The sequence below is a fragment of the Mastigoproctus giganteus genome, chromosome 8, assembly GCF_048544385.1.
Source record: "Mastigoproctus giganteus isolate SK-2022 chromosome 8, ASM4854438v1, whole genome shotgun sequence".
Classification (NCBI taxonomy): Eukaryota; Metazoa; Arthropoda; class Arachnida; order Uropygi; family Thelyphonidae; genus Mastigoproctus; species Mastigoproctus giganteus.
In genome coordinates this window covers 52,674,521-52,700,021 of record NC_143582.1, presented here as the reverse complement: position 1 = coordinate 52,700,021, position 25,501 = coordinate 52,674,521, and the positions used below count along the sequence as shown (strand labels likewise).

The window sequence follows — 25,501 nt, the reverse complement described above, 5'->3', positions numbered from 1 at the left end:
GGCATAAAAAGCCTGGCAGGTTTTAGTAGTAGTAGTGGTGGCATGTGATGTAAGAAAACAAGTGTATGAGCTTATGCAGTATCAGCCAAAAAAAAAAAAAAAAAAAATCACACCATTCCCTCCAAATGCCTCTCCAGTTCCTCCTTAAATTCATTTAACCTATCAACTTCCGACAATGACAGATGGAAGTTTGTTCCAGCAATTAACCACCCACTGGCTAAAGATGAATTTCTGCAAATCTATTCTACATCTGTCTTTTCTTAATTTGAATTTATGCCCCCTTAGGTTCGTAATCTGAACAAGTGGAAGGATCCCATCAGAATTCAGCGTGCTCAACCCATTCAAGGCCTTATACACCTCAATCAGATCACCGTGCAGGTGCCTAGTCTCCAGCCACTGCAATTTGCAGAACCTAAGCCTCTCTTGGTAAGAGGATCCTTTCATTCCCCTCACCAATCTTTTTGCCCTTCTCTGTACACGCTCAAGCAAATCTACATCCTTCCTAAAATGAGGCCTCCATACCTGTATGCAGTACTCAAGGCGTGGCCTGCCCATTGCCTTATACAGAGGGACAATCACCTCCTTTTCCCTGCTAGCAAAATTCCTATATATCATTGACAAAACCTCATGACCTGCCCTGGCAGCCTGTCTGCATTGCCACAGAAAACTTCATATCTGACTGCACAATTACTCCCAGGTCTTTTTCATTTTCTACCACCTTAAGTGTAGTACCACACAGTTGGTACGTTTCTCTGGGGTTACTTTTACCCATATGCAGTACTTTGCATTTGTCAAGGTTAAACTTCAGTTGCCACTTCTTAGCCCATCTGCCCAAATTATCTAGATCTTGTTGCAGTAGCACACTGCCATTACTGTCATTAACAACCCTGCCAACCTTTGTATCATCTGAAAACTTCGACACTAAGCCAGATATACCTTCATCAATATTGTTGATAAATATACAAAACAGGGGACCCAATGCCGAACCCTGTCTGACTCCACTAATAACATTAGTCCACGAAGAGCAGCACCCATTAATTACCACCCTCTGTCTTCTCCCGCTCAACCATCCTTTTATCGATTGTAGCAACTTACCCTTAATACCATTCTGCTCCAATTTGTACAATAATCTACCATGTGCAACAGTGTCAAAAGCTTTCCTGAAATCAAAATATATGATATAAAAATTATTTTTTGCATCCAGTTCCTTTGTAACCACATCATAATATCCTATCAAATTTGTCAGACAAGACTTTCCCTTAACAAACCCATGCTGTGTCTGAATTATTGCTGCAGTCTTGTCTAGATGATCTGCAATGCATCTTTAACCAGTGACTCCATTATTTTACCCAGAACAGAAGTTAAACTAACTGGTCTGTAATTACTCGTGTCCCTTCGATCCCCCCCTTTGTGAATTGGTGATACATTTGCCCATCTCCAGTCCGTGGGAACCTCCCCTGAGTCCAAGGATGCTCTCATAATTATGGCTAAGGGTTTGCTTAGTTGCTTTGCCACCTCCTTTAATATAACTGGATAGATCCCATCCACCCCAGGTGCTTTTTCTTATGTTTCAACTTCAACAATTTCTCCTCCACTTCGCTCTCAGTTATTACAAAATCATTAAGCACCCTGCTACAATTTGATAACCTTCTGCCATTTTGAAACCTTAATAACTCCTCATGTGTGAATGCAGATGCAAAATACTCATTCAGTTTGTTTGCTATCTGAGCAGGATCATCAACAGTCGAACCATCGATATCAAGTGGACCAATCAGATTCATCCCCTTCCTTTTAGAGTTTATAAAACTAAACAAATCCTTGCTGTTTTTGTTAGCATCTTTTGCCAAAGATTTCTCGTAATCTGCCTTCGCCTGCCTAACCTCCTTTGTGACCTGATTACAGACTAGCTTATATCTGCCATAGGCTTCTGAGTCGCTTGATAATTTATATGCATCCCATGCATTTTTCTTCTCTGTCACGAGTCACATTAGTTCATTTCATAACCATTTAGGCCTAAACCTTGAACAGTATTTCTTAATAGGCATGAAACCTTTAGTAGCATCCACGATTAATTCCTTGAATGCTTCCCACTTAGAATTTACTGTTGGTAACATCGTCAGTTGATCCCACTGTACAGAATTTAAAAACTGTCTGAGACCACTGTACTCACCTTTCTTTACAGAAGCAAAAACCCTTTCCTTTACCCCTGATGGTAATTATATCTTTAAGTAAATCCCACATCAGTACACTGTGATCACTGCCACCTAGTGGTTCCTTTATCTGCAAATTATTAATACACAAATGATCACTGCTGATAACCAGATAAAGAGTATTACCCTCTCTAGTTGCCTCTCGAAGATGCTGCTGCAGAAAACAATCATCCAATAAATCCACAAAAGTCTTACTAGTGTGTGAGTGACCAACCCACAAGTTCCAGTCAGTATCTGGGAAGTTAAAATCCCCCATTATAAGACATTCTGATTTACTAGCCCATTCTATTTCTCTGTACAATTGTTCATTGTACTCATTCGAGTCATTACGCCTATAACACACTCCTACTCTTATTTTTTCTTTCGCAGTGCTTATGTCACACCAAACTAACTCAAAAGTGCACTGTTCATCTATATCAACTGGATGCACTTCTTTTGATTTTATGTTTTTCTTAATTAACAGCATGACACCTCCCTTCCTATCGTTTCTGTACACATTTTACTCCCCAAATTCCAGTTCTGCATTCCTTATATCTGTGTGACACCACGTCTCTCCTATCCCAACAATATCCCGCTTTTAACTATCTGACTGAGCCGTATACACTCGGTCAGATTTTATCTGACAATGACCATGTGTCTGCTATTTTTAGTTTCCTAAAATCAGTAAACCTTTTTACTCATATTTAAAAAACATTATTTTAAGATTTACTATTGTTATTTGTTTACTAATATTTGTCTTTTACAGTTTATACATGTTTTTATACCCTGATTTAGTGACCTAATTCATTAGGTCACTGAATGTTTTTACTAATTTTTTTGACAAGATTTTGGTGCATTATAGCCTAAGTTGCTGATGCGCCAATAAAACTCAATCAATCAATCAACCCAACAATATCCGCCTTTGATGTCTTGACCAACACTTCAAATTCATCAAATTTATTTACTGTACTTTTAGCATTGGTATTCATGTACCTATTCTTATTATTAGTTACCCTAACACATCCCATATACCCACCATTTCACGATGACTGCCATCAGTCTCTGAAACCCCCAGCACCCCTTGCTCCAGGTCGCTACTTATTCTAATAGAAGTTGTGCAAGAATCGCCTTCACCTCTGCCTGTGGCTACTTTTAACCTTTTAATCTGTGAATCCCCCCCAAGCTAGCAGTTTTCCTACCCACGTAACACTGCCTCGATATCATCAGCTCCCATGTTACTATTACTCCCTCGAAAGCTTCCCATTTAGAATTTACAGTTGGTAACATCAGTTACTAAAAGAATTAAAAACTGTCCAAGACCATTGTAGTGACCTTTACAAAAGCAAAATCCCTTCCACTTACCATTAGTTATATCTTTAAGTAAATCCCACATTGATATATCATTACCAGTGTGTTGTGATTCCTTTATCTGGAGATTCCTAATGCATGAAGCATCACTATTGATAATCAGATCAAGAGTATTGCTTTCTCTTTTGCCTCTCTAACATGCTAGTGTAGAAAAGCCATTACAGTAAATCCAGAAATGTTCTACTATATACACTGAGTGATCACTGAATTATGACCACTCCTATGAAAACTGAATATTACCCATTGACCATGTGAGGTACGAGAGTGCAGAGTTAGTCGACCTACATAGCATAGATAAGGTGTCAGTGATTCAGTAGGTAGTAAAATTCAGAGCATGATGGGTAAAAGGAAGGAATTATTGGACTTTGATAAAGAACAGATTGTGGGTGCTCGACAAGCTGGTGCCTCGATTTCCCAAATGGCTGAACCGGTTGGGTGTTCAAGAGCCGACAAAGTTAAAGTGTACCAAGACTGGCATCAAAATGGTCAAACAACAACATGATGGCAAAACTGCAAAGGTCAGCAAAAGGTTGATGCTAGAGGTGAGCACCCGGTCCGACTACGCGAACAGGCACAGCACTGTTGAAGATTTGACTACCCAATACAACATGGGCCAACCCAGACAATATCTGGCATGACCATGCATTGCACGCTCGCACGTATGAGCTATACCAGCAGACAACCCCTACGGCATCCTCTCCTAACCAAGGTTCATCGGCGTAAAGACTTGCCTGGTGCAAAGAGCATGCAAGTTGGACGTTAGAAGACTGGAAGAAGGTGTGCTGGTCAGATGAGTCACATTATTTACTCCACACTATGGATGGTCGTGTACGGATTTGGCATCAACAACATGAGGCTCTTGATCCATCATGCATGGTATCAAAAGTGCAGGCCGGTGGGGGGCGGTTGTATCGTGTGGGACATATTTCACTGGCAGGAACTTGGACCCCTGGTGCATGTGGAACAACGTATCAGTGGTCTCCGCTATCGTCAACTTCTTGCTGACTGTGTACACCCCGCTATATTACACTTTTTCCCGAATGGCGATGGTGTCTTCCAAGATGACAGTGCGCCGAGCCATCTGGACTTGCTGTGCAGGAATGGTTTGAGGAACACAGTTCTGACTTCCAGCATATCGATTAGCCTTCAAACTCTGCCAATATCAATCCCATAGAGCACTTGTGGGACATTATGGAAAGGCATATCAGGTGTTTGGATATACCAATCACCTCCATACCTGCATTGCTCACCGCATTACACATAGCTTGGTCGGCAATACCTCCCGAATGCTTCCAACATCTTGTTGAATCAATGCCATGTGGGATAGCTGCTATACTGAGGGCAAAAGGAGAACCTATGGATATCAGGGTAACTCTGGAATTTTTTTTTTTTGGCTCGTGCAGCATAAGCCTCAGGCTTCCTTGCACCATGTGGCTAAGTAGTAATAATAATGTCCATTATACCTATCATAATCATTTGAACATGCTCCTGCTCTCATTTTTGTTTTCCCACATTTTCCTCCTATATCAACCAGTTATTTAACCACTGCCTTAGATTCTGCGTACTTCTTAACCATGTGCATAAATCCTCCTGCCTGTCTGTTCTTTCTTTACTCACCATATTCAAATTGTGCATCCTCTACATCTGAGTGGTACTTGGTAACATGTTCCTAATATCCCTATAATATTCTCATTTGATGAATTAACCAATTTTTACCTGTGGGATCATCTGAAACCCATTGTTTATGTAACATCCATTGAAAACATTGAAATTCTTCACCACATGTAGAACAAGGATCCCAGCAATCCAAACAATACTTGGAATTTTTGAACTCCTCAGTCAATCCATAATGAAGCATGTTCAGGCATGTATTCATGTGCAATGCAGTCATTTTTGGTACTTTATTTTGAGTGTAAATTGTTTCTTTGAAGCTAGATTGGATAACTGTTGGAACATAAAATAGGCTGTAACTCTGAAACAAAGCAATTTTGAGCATTTTTATATAAGCTTTTTTCATTGTTTTTAGCTCCTGGATCAATCCTAAAATAAGACATATGTAATAACTGCATAAACCATGAGATGTTTAAAAACATTCAGAGAAAATAAGATTGCTCGAATAAATTACATATAATAAACAAATTTCGGGGAGTTCTCTGTGTATTCTATAATTCTTAGGTTGTTGATACCTTAAATTCACGAAACCTGAATGAACCCCCAGAAAAATATTTTGATAATTCTGATTACCAGGTACATATTCCTCCTCCCCAAAACATGGAATGGAATGGTAAATTTCCTGAAGGAATATCCAACTTATAGTTATGAAACTAGGAAAAATGCTAAAAAGTTTTTATTTTAGTCTTAAAAAGGCCTTTATAAAAATTTCTGTCATTTTTGATTTATAAAATAATTAGAGGTAATAAAAATATATAAGATTCATAATGTAATTATTAAAAGTATCTATTTAATTATCAACAGAAAAAGAAGCAGAACCCTCACAAGATATACCTTCTACATCTGAGGCTCAGCCTGCTAATGCCAACAAGCAATCCTCACAGGACTTGATCAAAAATACTTCTGAACATAAAGAGTGGGATGGAATAAAACCAGCACAGAGTGAACAACATGCAGAAGGACAAGCAGACAGCCAGATGGAATCTGAGAGTATGTAATATTTATTATAATATTATTAACCATCAACTAGAAGCATCAGCAAATTTTTGCAGATCCAGAAGTTGAAATTAAAAAATTTATGCATAAATATATGTAGAAGGTATAAATTAAAAAAAAAAAAAAAAGTAATTAAAAGTTTTTTTTTTTTGTTTTTTTTTTTACATTTTTGTAAAGAAAACTTTTGGTCCTACTGTATACAATTTAAAATTATGCAATACTGTAGTATTACTGTCCATCAACCCTTTTACCCTTGATGGTAGTTACATCTTTAAGTAAATCCCTTATCAATACACTGATCACTGCCACCTAATGGTTCTTTTATCTGCAGATTCTTAATACATGAAAAATTGCTGTTGATAATCAGATTAAGAGTATTGCATTCTCTAGTTGCCTTTCTAACATGCTGCTGCAGAAAACAGTCATCCAATCCAATAAATACACAAGTCTAGATCGTAGGTATAGCTTAGCTTAATTTTTACACAAAAGTCCTGCTAGAGTGGGAGTGATCAACCCACAAGTTCCACTCAATATCTGTAAAGTTAAAATCCCTCATTATAAGACATTCTGATTTACTAGCACACTATTTCTCTCTATAGTTGTTCATTGTACTCATCACACTCCCACTCTTATTTATTTTGTTTTCTTAGTGCAACCCTTAGATTTTATGTGCTTCTTAACTAAGAGCATAATATTCAAATTGTGCATCCATTATGTCTTATTTACATCACACCCCTGATATCCATACAGTGTCTGCATTTCATAACTTAACCAATACTTCATCAAATTTATTTACTATGCTCCTAGCATTAATGTGCATACAAATATACCTGCACCCCTTCTTATTATTAATTACCCTAACTCAGTTCACGTATTTGGTTGTTCCATGACTTCCAGAGCAGGCCTTGAAATCCCTGACACCCTACTTTCCAGGCTGCTGCATGTTCCAATAGAAGCAGTGCAAGAATCGCTTACACCTGTGCCTGCAGCTGTTCTTAATTTATTAATCTGTGTATCTCTCCTCAAGCTCACAGTTTTCTAACTTGCCTAACATTAAGTTGATGACATTATCAGATATTCGTGCATCCCTTCTACTTAATTGTATCCCATCCTGCAAAAACTGTCTCTCCTGTTAACAAGCATAGACCATGTTGAGAAAAATTCTACCCCATAAGCCTTGCACAGTCTCTTCAGGGCCAAATTGATTGACAAGGCTCTCATAATGTATGCCTCATTGCTAATAAATGTACTTGAAAATATGATTTATGAAAATCTTTCAGTATGGTTACTAGTTATCTCTTATACAGCATATATAAAATGCAAACTATATGATACAAGCAATACAGACAAAATTTTAGCCAATTAAGTAATCAACATTGTTACATATTGCTAAATCAAATTAGCATGAAATAGCATGACTTGTTACTTGTAATTTGATATGTTTTTATTCTTTCAGTTTCAGGTCATGAAGGTTTAAAGAGGACCTCGATCCAAAACCTAAAAGATGATCAAACTAAAAATCAGCTTCAACACCAACAACAATTTAATTTCCCTAAAGATGATCGTACCCTAGGTTCCCTCCAAGATAAATCTCCCAGACATCTTAAATTAATGGAATCAGAAAACCAGGAGCTAGAATCTCAGCAAAGAGCACCACAGAAAACTGAGATATATGAACATGTAAAGGAAGGGCAATCAAATTTTGATGCTGAAACTAGAGATATTGCAACAGAAAAACAAGCTAAAGAACAACCAGTTCCTTCAGAGGAAGAAAAAGAATCACATGCTATGGACGTTGATGAAGATGATGACGTTATTCTCCTAGAGGAATTAAACACAGAGGCACAATTAAAAGAAAGTGAAATGGTACCTAACATCAACTTTCCAGAAAAAAATCAGTCCTTCCAATCTGAATATATGCAAGAAGAGAGGCAAAAAGAGTTACCTGGAGAAAAAATACAAACAACCACAGTTGAAAGAGGCCCAGAATCATCACTTCATACACAATATGATCTGTGGTCAGCTATGAATACCCCAGAAGTGCAACATCTGAAAACTAAATTTGAACACCATATGAACCTGCTTATTAATTTACCTAAAGAAAATGTTGAAGAAGAATCTCAGGAAGTGAAAAAAGCATGGCTAGAGTGTGAAAAAATGATCTCACCTCTAGTACAAGAACTTTGTGAGCAGCTAAGGCTTGTTTTGGAGCCTAGTAAAGCATCTAAGCTAAAAGGAGATTACAGAACAGGAAAGCGACTCAATATGAGAAAGGTAAAATTTAATATATTTCAATGATTTAATTCAATGGTTTTCATACTTTCAGAGGAGTCTTACTAAATTTTTGTTGAGGATGTGAATTAATTGAATGAAATGATCTAAACAAATACAAAGTCACTTTTAATGTATGCATCATTTTCTTTCTTTGTAACCTGGATTGATTATCAAATTCTTCTGCTTCTAATTATCCTTGACACTGTATACACTAACTCTGGAAGCATTCCTGATATGCTTCTTTTAATTGATGACAGTTCCTATTTCATGTTCAGTATAATTTCCGCAGCTGTTTGAAAGTTGTGACCTTTCAAGGGGGTTTTTTTTACCAGAAAAAAATTTTTAAAAAAATTTCAGGTGAGCTAAATCCAGTGAGTAATAAAGGATGGGGGGGGTGACTGCATGCAATGATGAAGCGTTTTGCAAAAAATTCTTGAATGGAAAGCACTAGGTATTCATTGTCGTAATGCAAGGTCCAATTTTCTCCAAACAGTATATGCACAATCACTATAGAACTGTTTCGTAGTATTCCTGGTTTGCTATTTGACCATGTAGGAAAAATTTCATAATAAACAATGCCCTGTGAATCAAAAAATATGGTAACTGTGATCTTCACATTTTATTGAGATTGTCTTGCTTTTCCTGGAAGACAAAATCTTCCGTTGAAAGAACTGGGCCCTTGTTTCTGACTCACATCTATTCACCCACGATTTGTCATTGTTTTTTCTATCATTACCAAAGTGTGGGTTAGCCAGCAGCAGCAGCAGCATGTCGACCATTTGACTGTCTTGCATTTCAGGATCCTTGCATGTTCACATGCAATAACTTGACATCCTCTATGATCATGAGTGAGGATGCAAAGCAGAAACTTGGCCGAAATGTGTTTAATGTCCAAATATTGTATTAAAATTGATTGACGTGTCCCATAAGAAATACCAATTTCACTAGCAACTTCACAGATAGTTAATCACTCCTGATCAGGTCTCAAACTAAACAATTGAATCAATTTTTGAAGTCTGAGTCCAGAACGAGAATCATCTTCAATCGGCAGGTAGACCTTTTTAAACTTTGTAAATGAAGGAAAAGTCGTCAAAACTTGTTTTTAGCATTTGGTGTGTTTCTGTTGTACTTTCTTAACCTGAAACAAAATTTTATGTAAATTCCCTGCTCAGCACTCATTTTGAAATGCAGTGAATCACATAACACCTTCTATTCAATGCATTCTAATTCAGACTGACAGCAGACAGAAGTGTGAGTCAGAGGTTAGTCTAAATGAGTCACCAAACATGTTGCAACAAGTCATAGCTCATTACAATCCCACTCTAGTTTCAAGATACCAAGTTAGTTCCCGAACCTTTTAAATATTTCTCTCTCAAAAAAAAAAATAATAATAATAATTGAAAGAGAATTAGCTATCATAATGGTATAAAATACACTTTTGCTTTTACTTTTTATAAAAATGCATGTTACATTAGTGTTCATACTCTTGTTTGATTAAAAAATGAATGTTTTTTTTCTTCAACAAGTTTGTAGAAGCCTGTACAATAGCCACAAAAAGACATTCAAAATTAAATGAAAGAAATATTAATTACAGCCATTACTGTGAAAATTATTCAATATAAAAGAGAAGATGCACTCAAAACTTTGCAGAAACTACAAAACTAATGAGTAAATACAAGCTTTTTTTACTGAAAATTTCTCTACAATCTGGTCGTATTATCTTTGTAGTACCCTTTAATATTAGATAGAATTATAGTAGATATTTAAATAGTATGAATCAGAGCTGTAATACTCAATATGTTCTACGTTGATAATAATATAAGTAAATTAATAAGAGGAGTTTACCTCAATATAGTACGTGGAACACTTCCGTATGATACCCTCCAGAAATTAAAATGGAAAAAACGAAAAAATCGACAACTTACCGGTACATTAAAGTAAAATATAAATAATTAAATAATCAATTTAACACAATTCAAAATCAATTCAAAACAATTAAAATTCAAATTAACGCAATTAAAAGAATCTAACGAAAATATTCAAAACGATTTTCCTTCCTGAAGCTGACAATGCTTTTCGACCGACTGTCGTGATCACAGGAATGAAAATTACCGAATCAGGCTAAACCTGCAACTTAAATAGTGATTATATGTTTTCGCGCATGCGCGTAAAGGTCCACGCATCGGAGATCAAATATGGCCGCCGAACATTAACAGAATTCTCGTGTAATTTAATTTCAACGGTTTCTGCAATTAATAGTCGCGTATAATTACGTTGAACGTTAAGTATTTTGGCCTCGTTAAATAAAAAAGTATGTTTTTCGTTAATGGCATGAAAGGCTAATTCTGACGCTGCTGAACGAGAAGCACGAACTGAGGCTTCGTGTTGATTTACACGAATATTAAGAGAAAACCGCGTCGAACCCTGATAAGACGAGTCGCAATCACCGCAAGAAATGTTGTATACTAGATCATTAATTTGTGTTGCGAACGCGGAAAGAACCGAGCGATTGTTCAGTATAGTGTGTAACTTCCGTATAGGTCTAGCTATAATTTTAAATTCGGTATCTTTAAAGAATCTGTTAAGCTGTTTGTGCCACTGTTCAACATATGGGACAGAAATAAAGTATTTTTTGATATTACTATTGTTGATTGGTGTAGTATTTTTTATCCTATCCTTAGCTTGTACCCTAATTCAATTTATTGTGTTAATGGGATAACCCCTGTTCAAGAATCTGCTAGTTAATATTTGTATTTCTGAGTCCAAAGCAGAATCCGTCGTTGAATATTTATAGGCATTTAGAAATTGATTAAAGATAATCGATCTTTTGTAGGTGAACGGGTGGTAGCTATTATAATGTAGAAGCATACCGGTGTTTGTGGGTTTTCGATAGATGCTAAATTGTATTTTGTTCGAGTCACGGGTAAGCGTGAAATTTAGAAAGTTTAATGACTTAGTATCCGTATCTTCCCTTTCCAATGTAAATTTGAGTCTAGAATGAATATTATTAAAGGGATGTAAAATGTCTTGGATAGTACTACTATCAGTAATAACTAGAACATCGTCTAAATACCTCCCATAGTATGTGATACGGGGACGAAAAGGTGTCAAATGTATCTGCTCAATCGTTGAGAGATAGATCTCTGACATTAAGCCACTCAGGCTCAAACCCATTGGTAATCCAAAAATTTGTTTGTACACCTTGTCTCGAAAGGTGATGTAGTTAGCCTCAACTAATAGTTTAATTAAGTGAAAAAATTCTTTAATGGGCAGCTTCGTATAATTAATCGGTGTCGAGTTTTTATTTAACATATCCCAAATAATATCTAATGTGTATTCAACGTTTACATTCGTATATAATGAGGTAACATCTAATGAGAATAAATTGTCATTGTCGCCGAGTCTACAGTCTTTAAGATTATTAAATAATGTATCGTAATTCTTAATCCCAAATTGTATAACCTGTCTAAAAGGTTTTATAATATTATATACATGTGTGGCTAAGGCTGAAAATGCCGAGTTCCTGTAGGAAACAATAGGTCGAATCAGAAATCCAGGCTTGTGTAATTTTACCTGACCAAAAAGTGCAGGAATATTGTATGTTCTGGACTTCAATTCCTTCAACTGAACCATAGTAATGTAGTCGTTTTTACGATATGTGGTTAACGTTTTATTGTATTGATTTACCAAATTGGTAAACAGTGCCGGGTCCACTTCACGATAAGTGGAGGTATCAGACACAACTGAATCTAACTTATTAATATAATCATGTTTATCTAGTATTACCACTGTATCACCTTTATCTGCCTTCTGTATAATAATGTCCTTATTTTCTCGAAGTTCTCGTAAAGCTGAACTGTCATGTGTATTCAATTTAGGAAGTCGCGTTTCTTTTATGTTATTCACTACTTGGTTAACTTGTTGAATAAATACATCTTTTTGTGGAACACTACGAAGTCCAAATTCAATATCAATTACGCATTGTTTTTTTGGCAGCTTTCGAGGTGTTAGATTATAATTTAATCCTTTGGATAAAAGTGAAATCTGGTCCTGCGATAGTGTACACGAGGAAAGATTTGTAACCTGTTGATATGTCGGTTCGTTGGATACTGGGTGAGGGGGTGTTCGTGAATTAGCCGACATATTCTGTGGTAGTGCGTTATGTGTCTGTGGGGGGGATGTCACCCAACTCGTGTGAACTTGGTCGCAAGCTCGCGACAATGTGTTAGAATTCGCACGAACGTGTCTTGAACTATTCGATAATGCTTGCAACTTATTAACGTGTCTGTTTTTTATTTCTGAGGCTTGTGCTTCCCGTCGCAAATCTATGGAGGTCTTCAATACAGACCAATCGTTCGGATGTAGATAATTTTTTAATTTATCGCGAAGCTTCCTAACCTGGGAAAGGTATTTTTGTTTATCCGAATATCGAGATTTTAAGGCAAGCTTAACAATATTACGTGATGTCGCCAGTGATAGTTGTTTTATGCCTGAAATTTTTTGATTTAAATTCACCCTGGCAAACTTCGGAACGATGTTGTTTTGAAGGCAATATTTTAGGAAAGAAATATGGTAACTTTGGGCCGAGTACCTTAGTGTAGATTTAATGTAATTTTGTACCAAGCCATTCAAAAAATCTCCCATAATTGTGTGTATCGATTGTATACTACTGGAGAGACAGGAAGTGAATGAAATAGTCAATAAGAGTATGAAAATTAATTAGATAGTATGAATCAGAGCTGAAATACTCAATATGTTCTACGTTGATAATAATATAAGTAAATTAATAAGAGGAGTTTACCTCAATATAGTACGTGGAACACTTCCGTATGATACCCTCCAGAAATTAAAACGGAAAAAACGAAAAAATCGACAACTTACCGGTACATTAAAGTAAAATATAAATAATTAAATAATCAATTTAACACAATTCAAAACAATTAAAATTCAAATTAACGCAATTAAAAGAATCTAACGAAAATATTCAAAACGATTTTCCTTCCTGAAGCTGACAATGCTTTTCGACCGACTGTCGTGATCACAGGAATGAAAATTACCGAATCAGGCTAAACCTGCAACTTAAATAGTGATTATATGTCTTCGCGCATGCGCGTAAAGGTCCACGCATCGGAGATCAAATATGGCCGCCGAACATTAACAGAATTCTCGTGTAATTTAATTTCAACGGTTTCTGCAATTAATAGTCGCGTATAATTACGTTGAACGTTAAGTATTTTGGCCTCGTTAAATAAAAAAGTATGTTTTTCGTTAATGGCATGAAAGGCTAATTCTGAGGCTGCTGAACGAGAAGCACGAACTGAGGCTTCGTGTTGATTTACACGAATATTAAGAGAAAACCGCGTCGAACCCTGATAAGACGAGTCGCAATCACCGCAAGAAATGTTGTATACTAGATCATTAATTTGTGTTGCGAACGCGGAAAGAACCGAGCGATTGTTCAGTATAGTGTGTAACTTCCGTATAGGTCTAGCTATAATTTTAAATTCGGTATCTTTAAAGAATCTGTTAAGCTGTTTGTGCCACTGTTCAACATATGGGACAGAAATAAAGTATTTTTTGATATTACTATTGTTGATTGGTGTAGTATTTTTTATCCTATCCTTAGCTTGTACCCTAATTCGATTTATTGTGTTAATGGGATAACCCCTGTTCAATAATCTGCTAGTTAATATTTGTATTTCTGAGTCCAAAGCAGAATTTCCGCGTTCGCAACACAAATTAATGATCTAGTATACAACATTTCTTGCGGTGATTGCGACTCGTCTTACCAGGGTTCGACGCGGTTTTCTCTTAATATTCGTGTAAATCAACACGAAGCCTCAGTTCGTGCTTCTCGTTCAGCAGCGTCAGAATTAGCCTTTCATGCCATTAACGAAAAACATACTTTTTTATTTAACGAGGCCAAAATACTTAACGTTCAACGTAATTATACGCGACTATTAATTGCAGAAACCGTTGAAATTAAATTACACGAGAATTCTGTTAATGTTCGGCGGCCATATTTGATCTCCGATGCGTGGACCTTTACGCGCATGCGCGAAGACATATAATCACTATTTAAGTTGCAGGTTTAGCCTGATTCGGTAATTTTCATTCCTGTGATCACAACAGTCGGTCGAAAAGCATTGTCAGCTTCAGGAAGGAAAATCGTTTTGAATATTTTCGTTAGATTCTTTTAATTGCGTTAATTTGAATTTTAATTGTGTTGAATTGATTTTGAATTGTGTTAAATTGATTATTTAATTATTTATATTTTACTTTAATGTACCGGTAAGTTGTCGATTTTTTCGTTTTTTCCGTTTTAATTTCTGGAGGGTATCATACGGAAGTGTTCCACGTACTATATTGAGGTAAACTCCTCTTATTAATTTACTTATAGTAGATATTTAAGAAACTGAATTTTGATTTAATTTCTCTGATTTGATTAATCAGAAAGAGTAAATAGTTCATCTGGAGGATCAGCTTTCTAAATAGCAGATTAAATTTCCAATATTAACATTTACTGAAATTAACTCAAAAATGTTGCTTGCTATATACTGCCTGGCTGCTTTATTAAGACTGTAAGCATCTCAACTGAAGTGGACTTAAAAAAATTTCACCAGTCATAGATGCAAATTGAACCCAGACTTCTTCAAATGAGTGACAAGTGGTGAAACCACTATATTGTCACAGAGGACAATTCACATATAGCACAATGGATGATTGCATTATCATCTTCAAAACTCCTGTCCATAGAGGTAAACAGGTAACAAATTTCTGCTATATTTAATGCACAACAATGTTCAGGTATGAGCTGGCATTCACAGTCTCTTGGGGTATGCTAAAGAAATTCCCCACAGCTTTACACCTTTCTCTGCAATCCTATATTGTCAGGAATGATTCCAGTGGTTCTTATGATTTCCTCCATATGTGCATTCTTCCATTTGTGCTCGAAAGCATAAATCAGGACATGCTGACACCAAGGTAGCCATATTTTCCATTTGGCATCTTAGATCAGTAGCTTCTGTGAAAGTGTATTAGTATATTTTTAGGAATGTTTGAATGCTGCAGGTATTGGTGCCTAGTGCTGGTCCTGCATTAAATGCAGTGGTTAATTATTCCATCATTTAAAAAAATTACACCTAATAATCTACTCCAAATATCAGCCATTTTTGTTCCATCACCTTATATTTTTGGTTGCAGTTGCATCTATTCACAAATGGTTCCATTTGTTTAAAGCCTTGAGCGTTGTTAGTCTTGACTGAATACTTGACAACTGTAGCTGTCATCTATTTTGTAGCATTTACAAAACATGCACCAACAGCTCTGTGGTTTGGTTTATAGTTTTTATGCATGCTCTATTTATTGTATAATTGAACTTCAGGATATCCATAAATTATTGACCACATTACAAATGATTATTAAGCAGAAACTACAGCTGATATAGGAATAATGTTTATGTCATTTGAAAGAGCCACTCAGTTTTATATAGCATTGTGTAGATATCACTAATGTTGATAACAATTGTCTCACAGTAACCATTAAAATGGCAATGGTACAACAAAAAGCGATGTGTGTGTGTGTTGTGGTTTGCCAAGTTTCAATCTGTAGTTGCAGTGCAAAGGTGGTACTATACCTGGAATGTGGAGGTGAGATACCTTCAGGCAAGTCCGTTAAGCAGTGTCCTGCATAAGAAGGGCGCAGGTTGGGCTGCAATATTTTTCTTTGCTGAGACTAGCGTGAACAGTAACAGTTACTTGAACACTGAAGAATTCTGCAGATGGCAGAACATCAACCAAAGCAAGATGATGCTCCTCCTCATCAGGCTTTGACTGTGCAACAATTTCTCAGTGAGCATTTTCTAAGATGATAGGCTGGATGGGGAGGACCAATTCTCTGGCCCCCTTGCTCACCAGATAGAACCTCTGTGGACTTATGTGAAGGGTCAGGTGCATCATATGCCTGTTGCAAATCTGGATTAATTTCACAAGCAAATCACTGATACAATTACTTCCATGATGCCTCAAATGAAAGAAAACACTTGCCGTGAAATTGCAAACCATTTGGACATCTTATGTGCTACAAATGGTGCCCATATGGAAGCATTAACTTTTTAAGTTATCCTTTCCATTGAAAAAGATATTTTATGATATCTCTTGTAGTTCCTGTCATATAATTTGTAATGCAGTCAATAATTTATGGACACCCTGTATTGAAAAAGATATTTTATGATATCTCTTGTAGTTCCTGTCATATAATTTGTAATGCAGTCAATAATTTATGGACACCCTGTATTCTTTCATTTTATATTTCTTATGCTAAAATAGCCTATGTTTTGCTCTCTTCCATTACTAAGAGACTTGGAAATAGGCCAAAATATACAACAAAATAATAATTGAATCATACTGAACACAGTATGCATAGAATTGGCATTATCCAATTTCTGTGCTTAGTGCTTCTTTAGAACCATATCACAGAATTTTTGTACTCTTTGGAAGTCCATAATATGCTTTTTATTCCCCCCATTGCAGGTGAACTGATTTGAGCACTGGTCACATCACATAGCTTTATAGTGCCTTCCTGCGCAGACCATTTAACATTTTTGACTTACTTGTTTTTACATTGATTTTTGCATTTAGTTCAAACCTCTGTGGTCCTAATAAAGCTGCCAGGCAGCATATAAGTCATCTTAATAGATTTGGATTTCTGTTCTATCAAAAAAAAAAAAAAAAAAAAAAAAAAGAAAGAAAGAAAGATCATGCATTCCAATCTGAATTTAGACAAGAAAGCAGCTGAAATGAATACATGGATAAAATGCAACCATCAGCAGTTGAAAGAGGTACAGAATCACTGCTTCATACCCATGATGAAGGTGGAGGGGTGCTGCTATATAAAGTTTCCAAACTCTCTCCCTCGAACAACCCAGTTTTATATGATTAACTGTTATTCCCTCTGATATTGGATGGAATTACAGTTTACATTGAAAATAAATTTTTATTTAATTTATAACTGTCATCAAAATCTGTTATACTTGGTGATAATTCTACACATCAGTCCTTTTAGTCTAACACTCTTCCACTTACTATTTTACTCCATGATATCCCATTTTCTATTAGATCTTTACCCTCACTGGAGTAAGTTCTTTCTCTTCTAATGTTTGCTTCATACCATTGATCCACTTTTCTCTTGGTCTGCTTCTGCACCTACCATTCAATTTTGCTTCAGATAATCTCTTCTTCCTACCTATCCATACCATCTTGTTTCCTCTACTTTGCTTTTCTTTCCTTTAATTAGGTATTTGTACTCCAAGTTTTTTTCTTATTTCCTGATTTGCAGTATCTTACCATTGATTCCATCTGTTATTTCTGTTTATTTTTTTTAAACCTCCTGTTGATTTAAATTTAATCAATTCCTTTATTTCTTACTCACCTCAAGCTTTATAGGTTAAAATAGCTTTATATACTGCTAATTTCTCTTTTGCTTCAAATTAAAATTGTTTAAACTGGATTCCTGCTTTACTTATTCTGTTGTTTTCTTTCTGTGTCTAGTCTTCCATCTTTATTAAAGACTGGCCCCATGGATACACAAAAATACAAGAAATTTATTCCAGGTTTTGGTTATTTAGTCTACACTAATTTTTCAGAGATTCTTTGAAGACCTTGCAAGCTACTGTTTAACAAAGCTATATTGATAATCCACATATGATTTATTTTTTTTTTATTACCTTAATCTAAAAGAGTCAATAGTTTAACATTCTCAAGATTAAATTTCAGCTGTTATCATGTACTGAAGTTAGCCAAAGCATGTTGATAGAACAAGAAATTAAATCAGCACATACAGTTTTAAGGAGCTTTGGTCTTAAAAGTAAGGATAGTCAGCAAAAGATGTGCAGGAGTATGCCATAACTGTAGTATTGAACAAGTGATTTACAATAACGGATAAGAGTGACATATACCCCCTAATTCCATATCCATCACTGGCTTTAAAGTAATTACTGTATATTCTGGCATATAATCTGACATTTAAAGTGCTAAAAATAGTATAAAATTTTAAGTTATATTAAGTTAGGTTAGTTTATATGCTGAGTATAAAATCCTAAACTTGAATTAAAGGTACTTGCTTAAAGCTGGAAAGAGATGCATTCATACCTCACAAATGGACTTTGTTGCTCACCTTTTAAAACCAAAGGATTTGTGTTTATTTTGAGTTCTCAAAGAGATTTTCATGATTGTCAGTTTAAAAAAGAAAATTTACTTCCATGTTGAGGCATTATTTACAGAGAAATTAATTAGAAGTACAGTACCAAACAAGCAGTGGCTCAGTTAGTGGTTCAAAGCCTCTTATGCAGTGCTGCAGTCATAAAATTAGCAGAAGATATACTCTATTAATGTTATGTTAAAAATATTTTAATAATATTTGTTTTTTCAAGTCTTTCAAAAACTAGAAGGTATATGCTATTCATCAAAAATAATCCAGAGGATATATGGCGTAAACCCGTGTATACCCTCCACTACAACCCTGCTCCTATGTATATTAAGTCAGGCACGTGACTAAAATCTATTCTACTCTGCATGGTGGCAAAATGTTTTGTTGCCACACAGAAAAGAACAGATTTCAGCCATGTGCAACAAGTCAAGTGTTTTATTGCTTTAAAATTAATGTTTTAGTTAAAATTAACCTGAAAAATGTGTAATTTCCATGACAAAAATTTCAGAATTGCCTTCACACCCTTCCCCCTTTGGGTAAGGAATTATTATTATTAGCTATATGGTGCAAGGAAGCCTGAGGCTTATGCTGCACCAGCCAAAAAAAAAATTCCCGAATTACCCTGAGAGAGAGAGAGAGAGAAAAGTAGAAGGGAATCACCAAGAAAGAGAAGAATGAGGTATCCAACTCAGGACCCTGGGTGTGCCAAGCCCATATTCATCAGATGTGAGTCTCTGCGTTTATGAAAAGGTGTTATTATGAATTATGACTCTACCCATAAATACATTTGAGATAATACCTATTTATAATACAGATGACAATTAACGAATTAACCTGGAGATATGATTTTAAAAAATTAATTTACCTTGTAGATATTAAAAATTTATAGATAATTTGTAAGCAGCATAACCCTTGAGGTTATGCTGTTAACAAAATTCACTGTTAGCAGCATAACCCTTGAGGTTATGCTGCTAACAGTGAATACATTGTCTATTATACTCCCTTCCTTCAGTTTTCTGCTTTTCATCCAATAAATTCTGCCGCTACCACTCCTGGAAAAGAGAGCAAAAAAAGTAGTTTTCAGAAAGATATTAGCATTAGCATATGATGCAAGAAAGCAAGCTTATGCAGCATCAGCCAAAAAAAAAAAAAAAAAAAAAAAACCACTTCCATTTCACCCCTCTGTTCATTCGAAATACATGTCCAGCTGAGCCTTAAATTTATTTAGGCTATCAACTTCCACAACAAGGGATGGAAGTCTGTTCCACCAATCAACTACCCGCTGGCTAAAAGCAAACTTCCGCACATCTATCCTACATCTGTCTTTCCTCAATTTGAATTTCTGCCCTCTCAGGCAACCACCCTGAGCAAGAGGAAGAATCCCATCAGCATTGAGCAGGCTCAAACCATTCAAGACTTTATACATCTATCAGATCACCTCGCTGGTGCCTAGTCTCCAGACACTGTAATTTGCAAAACTTAAACCTTTCTTCATAAGAGCAACCCTTTGTTCCATTCACTAATCTTGTTGCCCTTCTCTGTACTCGTTCCAGCAGCTCTACATCCTTCTTGAAATTAGGCCTCCAGACCTGTATACAGTACTCAAGGTGTTGCCTGACCATTGCCTTATACAAGGGAATAATCACCTCCTTATTCCTGCTAGAAAAATTCCTATATATCATTGACAAGACACCATGAGCTACTCTTGCAGCCCGTGTGCACTGTTCAGAGAACTTCATATCTGCCTGCCCCAGGTCCTTTTCATTCTCTACCACTGTCAGTGTAGTACCACACAGTTGATACATTGCTGTGGGGTTGCTGTTTCCCATATGTATTACTTTGCATTTGTCAATGTTAAACTTCATTTGCCACCTCTCAGCCCATCTGCTCAACCTTTCCAGGTACTATTGCAGCAGCATAGCATCAGTAGTGTCCTTAACAACCCTGCCAAGCTTCATATTGTCTGCAAACTTGAATCCTGATCTACCATCATGAATATAATTTATAAATACAGAAAACAACAATGGACACAACACTGAAGACTGAGGGACTCCACTAATAACATTAATCCACGAAGAGCAGTGTTCATTGATTACCACTCTGTCTTCTCCCACTCAACCATCCCTTTATCCATGGCAGCAATTTGCCTCCAATGCTACACTGCTCAATTTGTGCAGCAGTCTTCCATGTGCAACAGTATCAAAGGCCTTTCTAAGATCCATGTATATGATATTAAAGTTATCCTTTCCATCCAGTTCCTTTGTGACTACATCATAGTATCCAATCAAATTGGTCAGACAAGACTACCCCTTAACAAACCCATGCTGTGTCCGAGATATAACCGAAGTCGTCTAGATGATCCTGCATTGCTTCTTTAACCAGTGCCTCCATTAATTTCCCTGGAACAGAAGTTAAACTAACAGGTCTGTAATTAACTGTCTCCCTTTGATCCTCCTTTGTGGATTGGGGTTACATTTGCACATCTCCAATCCATGGGTACTTCCTTTTCCGCCTCCTTTAATATAACTGAATAGATCCCATCCACCCCAGGTGCGTTTCTTATGTTTATCTTCAACAATTTCTCCTTACTTGTAGCTTACTGCCAGAGTTTAATACACCTCTGGTATTCCCCTCCCTGAATAACTCCTCATGTGTGAATGTAGATGCAAAATATTCATTTAGTTTGTTAGCTACCTGAGCAGAATCATCAACAGTTGAACCATCGATATCAAGTGGACCAATCTGATTCATCCCCTTCTTTCTAGAGTTTACATAAGTAAAGAACTCTTTGTTTTTTTCTTTGCATCCTTTGCCAAAGATTTCTCGTAATCTGCCGTCGCCTGCCTAACCTCCTTTGTAACTTGGTTACAGATCAACTTATATCTATCATAGGTTTGTGTCACATGTTAATTTATATGTATTCCATGCATTTTTCTTTTCTCCCATATGTCTCATTAGTTCATCTGACATCCATTTAAGCCTAAACCTTGAACAATATTTCTTAGTTGGTATGTAAAGCCTAGTAGCTTCCAAGATTAGTTCTTTGAATGCTTCCCATTTTGAATTTGCTGTTGGTAAAATCACCAGTTGGTCCCACTGTATAGAATATAAATACTCTCTCAGACCATCATAGTCGCCTTTACGAAAGCAAAAACCCTTCCCTTTACCCCTGATGGTAGTTACCGCTTTGAGTAAATCCCACTTCAGCACACTGTGATCACTGCCACCTAGTGGTTTCTTTATCTGCAGATTCTTAATGCATGAAGAATCACTACTGATAATCAAATCAAGAGTATTACTCCCTCTAGTTGCCTCCCGAACATGCTGGTGTAGAAAACAATCATCCAATAAATCCACAAAAGCTTTGCTAGTGTGCGAGTGACCAACCCACAAATTCCAGTCAATATCTGGGAAATTAAAATCCCCCATTATAAGACTCTCTGATTTACTGGCCCAATCTATTTCTCTGTACAGTTTCTTATGATACTCATCAGAGTCATTAAGCCTATAGCACACTATTACTCTCAATTTTGATCTCCCAATGCTTATGTCACACCAAACTGACCCGACACTGCACTGTCCAGCGATGTCGACTGGCTTCACTTCCTTGGATTTTATGTGTTTCTTAACTAATAGCATAACCCCCTCCTCCCTTCCTATCCTGTCTATCCTTTCTGTACACATTATACTCCCCAAATTCCAGTTCTGCATTCCTTATATCTGTTTGACACCACGTCTCTGATATCCCAACAATATCTGCCTTTGATGTTTTGAGCAATACCTCAATTTCATCAAATTTATTTACCAAACTCCTAGCATTGGTGTACACGCAAGTATACATGCACCTGTTCCTATTCTTAGCTACCCTAACACAACCCATGTTGTATCGCAGTGACTTCCACAGTCTCTAAAATACCCTGAATCTTTTCCAGGCTGCTGCTCATTCCAATAGAAGCAGTGAAAGAATCACTTTCATTTCTGCCAGTGGCTACTGTTAATCTATTAGTCCTTGTATCCCCCCAAGCTAGCAGTTTTCCGACCCACCTAACACTGCCTCGATAGCATCAGCAAATATTCTTGCACCCTTTCTATTTAAGTGTATCCCATCCCTGTAGAAGCAGTCTCTCCTGTCAACAAGTACAGAACTAGGCTGAAAAAGTTCTACCCCTTGAGCTTTGCACAGTCTTTCCAGGGCCGAATTGATCAACAAGGCTCTCATCATATACTCCCTCGTATCATGTCTGGGCAGAATTGCAGACACTTTCAAATTCAACCCTAATTCACGGCTTTTTTTCAACAGTGACCTGTACTTGTTAAGTAATTCTGCTGGTCTCCTACTCTTAATATCATTAGTGCCCATGTGTACAACTATATCACCTTTTGTGCCCTTAAAAGATGATATCCGCTTTATGTCATCAACCTTTGCCCCTGGCAGATATACCCTGGTCCTGTTCCACCTATCCTTTTTACAAAGCATGTTCCCCATTTCCCTGACAATAGAGTCATATACGTGACAGGTACAAATAAAAATCATAAAATGCTGTTGGTGCAGATATATTACTCATAATTCAACCCCCCCCCCCAGCTTTGGCAAGGAGCAAAGGGGGAAAAATTCTGGATGGGGGTGCTTGTGCACTTCAGTTAATTCCAAAAATGATAGGTATGATCACTTGCCTAGTGTCAATTAGATGCTAAACAAACAACTTCTTGTAACTAGTAATTAGAAACAAAAACAGAGTATCATCATTTATAAAAAAATTTGTGGAGAAAGGTACATAGGAGGATATGATTTCATTCCAAAATTTTAAAATAAATTACAGAAAAAACTTAAAGTAGAATCTATCAAATATGAAATAACTGTTGAAGGATTAAAAGTTAAGTTTAAATGATTTGTAAAATCTTTCTTCTAAAGTTATCATAAAAAAAAAAAAAAAAAAAAATCATCAGCCATACATTTAGAGGCACTTTAAAAATTTCATTAATTTACAGCCCCAGCACTATTGGCCTGAAAAATCCACAAACATAGCTAGAGTAAATTCTGTCTGGTGTGCTTAACCATGTACTATATCATTAGATTAGTCCTATAATAAACTGGATTTTAACACTGTTTTACATGAGTGGTATACACTTCCGAAGGAACTTTGATTCTTGGATCGTTAAATTAGTATTTTCTATTTAGCTCATATATATATATGTTATTGTGTTTTGAAACTTTTGTTATCAATTTCATGAATACTGTAGTCTTTTCTGCTGAAGCAGCAAAGATATAACTTTCATTTAACCCTCCATCCCTAACCTCCATGGATTTAGATAAACAAAAGCATACTGTATATAAAAATTATTTATCCACTGCTGAAATGTATGCTCAATGGTATGACCTCATTCCCCCACCACCACCACCACCATCAAAATTAACAAATTTGTTTTAAAAAAATTTTAAAATAATGGGTATAAAGGAATTACAGAAATACTAGGGGAGGTCTGTATATCTGTAATATGATACAGTATTTCTGAAACTATGGAAAAAATTATACCAATTAATTTAAAAAGGAATTTAAATTTATAATTTTTAAATTATCATTAATTTCCTATTTTACAGGTAATTCCATATATTGCAAGTCAGTTTCGCAAAGATAAGATATGGCTTAGAAGAACAAAACCCAGTAAAAGAGAATATGATATTATTCTTGCTGTAGATAATTCAGCAAGCATGGCAATAAATAAATCACAGGAACTAGCATTCCAATCTGTACAACTCCTGTGGAAATCACTTTCATTAATTGAGTCAGGACAACTTTCAGTTGTGAGTTTTGGTGAAGATATTCATGTTGTAAATAGTTTTGGAGAGCCACTGACAGATGAATTAGGTAGGAAGATGCTCCAAGCATTTAGCTTCAACCAGAAAAAGACAGGAATAGTGAACCTCTTAAATTATGCCACTAATGCCATGCTTGAAGTTCGGAATTCAAAGTCACTTCGTAAAGACATTGCTCAGTTGCTGATCATTATTTCAGATGGCAGAGGTCTATATAGTGAAGGAGAAGACATAGTCAGGCAGACAGTTAAGCAAGCAACAGCACAAAGCATTTTCTTAGTGTTTGTCATACTTGATAATCCCAACAATAAGGTTAGTACTTAGTTTACTTATATTAGCATAAACCCTTGTCATTCTTATTACCTAATTTTGGATTTCTTATTACCTAGTTGACGCATAAATTTTGATGTAGTTTGTGTGTATCAACAAACAAACTTATTTATACCATGGTACTATAGTGTCCATTCTTTATTAGTACATGCATGCGTGTGTGCGTGCACACACACAGTATAAGCCCAGTTATCCAGTACCTATGAGGATTTGCGAGTGCTAGTTGCATGAGCATTACTTTTATAAGTGCCTACAATATGTGATGAGATCCTTGAGTAACACAAGTTTAACCAACAAATTCGGTTTAGAAAATTTTTTTAAAGTAGAGCTGTTTTTTGACTAACATAAGTGGTTCTTCAGTTTAACATGATTTCTCCATGACTTCTTTATAGTTATAGAAAGCAGAAAAAGCATTATGCTTCTTCCACTGTCAGTGGGATGGATTTTTTGGAAAAGGATACTCACAAGAACAGACTTGACTTCTTCAGCAATGAACAAAAAGTGCCAGAATTTAAGGCAGCAAAGCATCATGTAACAATAATGTAAGGGGAGATGAAAATAGTGATAGAAAATTGAACCTTATTCGTGGTGAACTATCATGGTGAAAATCCTTGGACACTAAAGAGCTTTTTTGATCATCCCTGCCAGTTTA

At 36.1% G+C, this 25,501-nt stretch overlaps 1 protein-coding gene across 1 annotated transcript in view; it reads left to right on the top strand.

The window, feature by feature from the left end:
• LOC150081532 (midasin) overlaps positions 1 to 25,501 on the top strand; it is a 1,449,634-nt gene that overhangs the window by 1,400,928 nt on the left and 23,205 nt on the right. Inside the window, exons 88-90 of the mRNA XM_090380238.1 lie at positions 6,033 to 6,218; positions 7,681 to 8,498; positions 24,304 to 24,831. Coding sequence (XP_090236364.1) covers positions 6,033 to 6,218; positions 7,681 to 8,498; positions 24,304 to 24,831 — 1,532 coding nt within the window. The remainder of the gene's footprint in view (positions 1 to 6,032; positions 6,219 to 7,680; positions 8,499 to 24,303; positions 24,832 to 25,501) is intronic.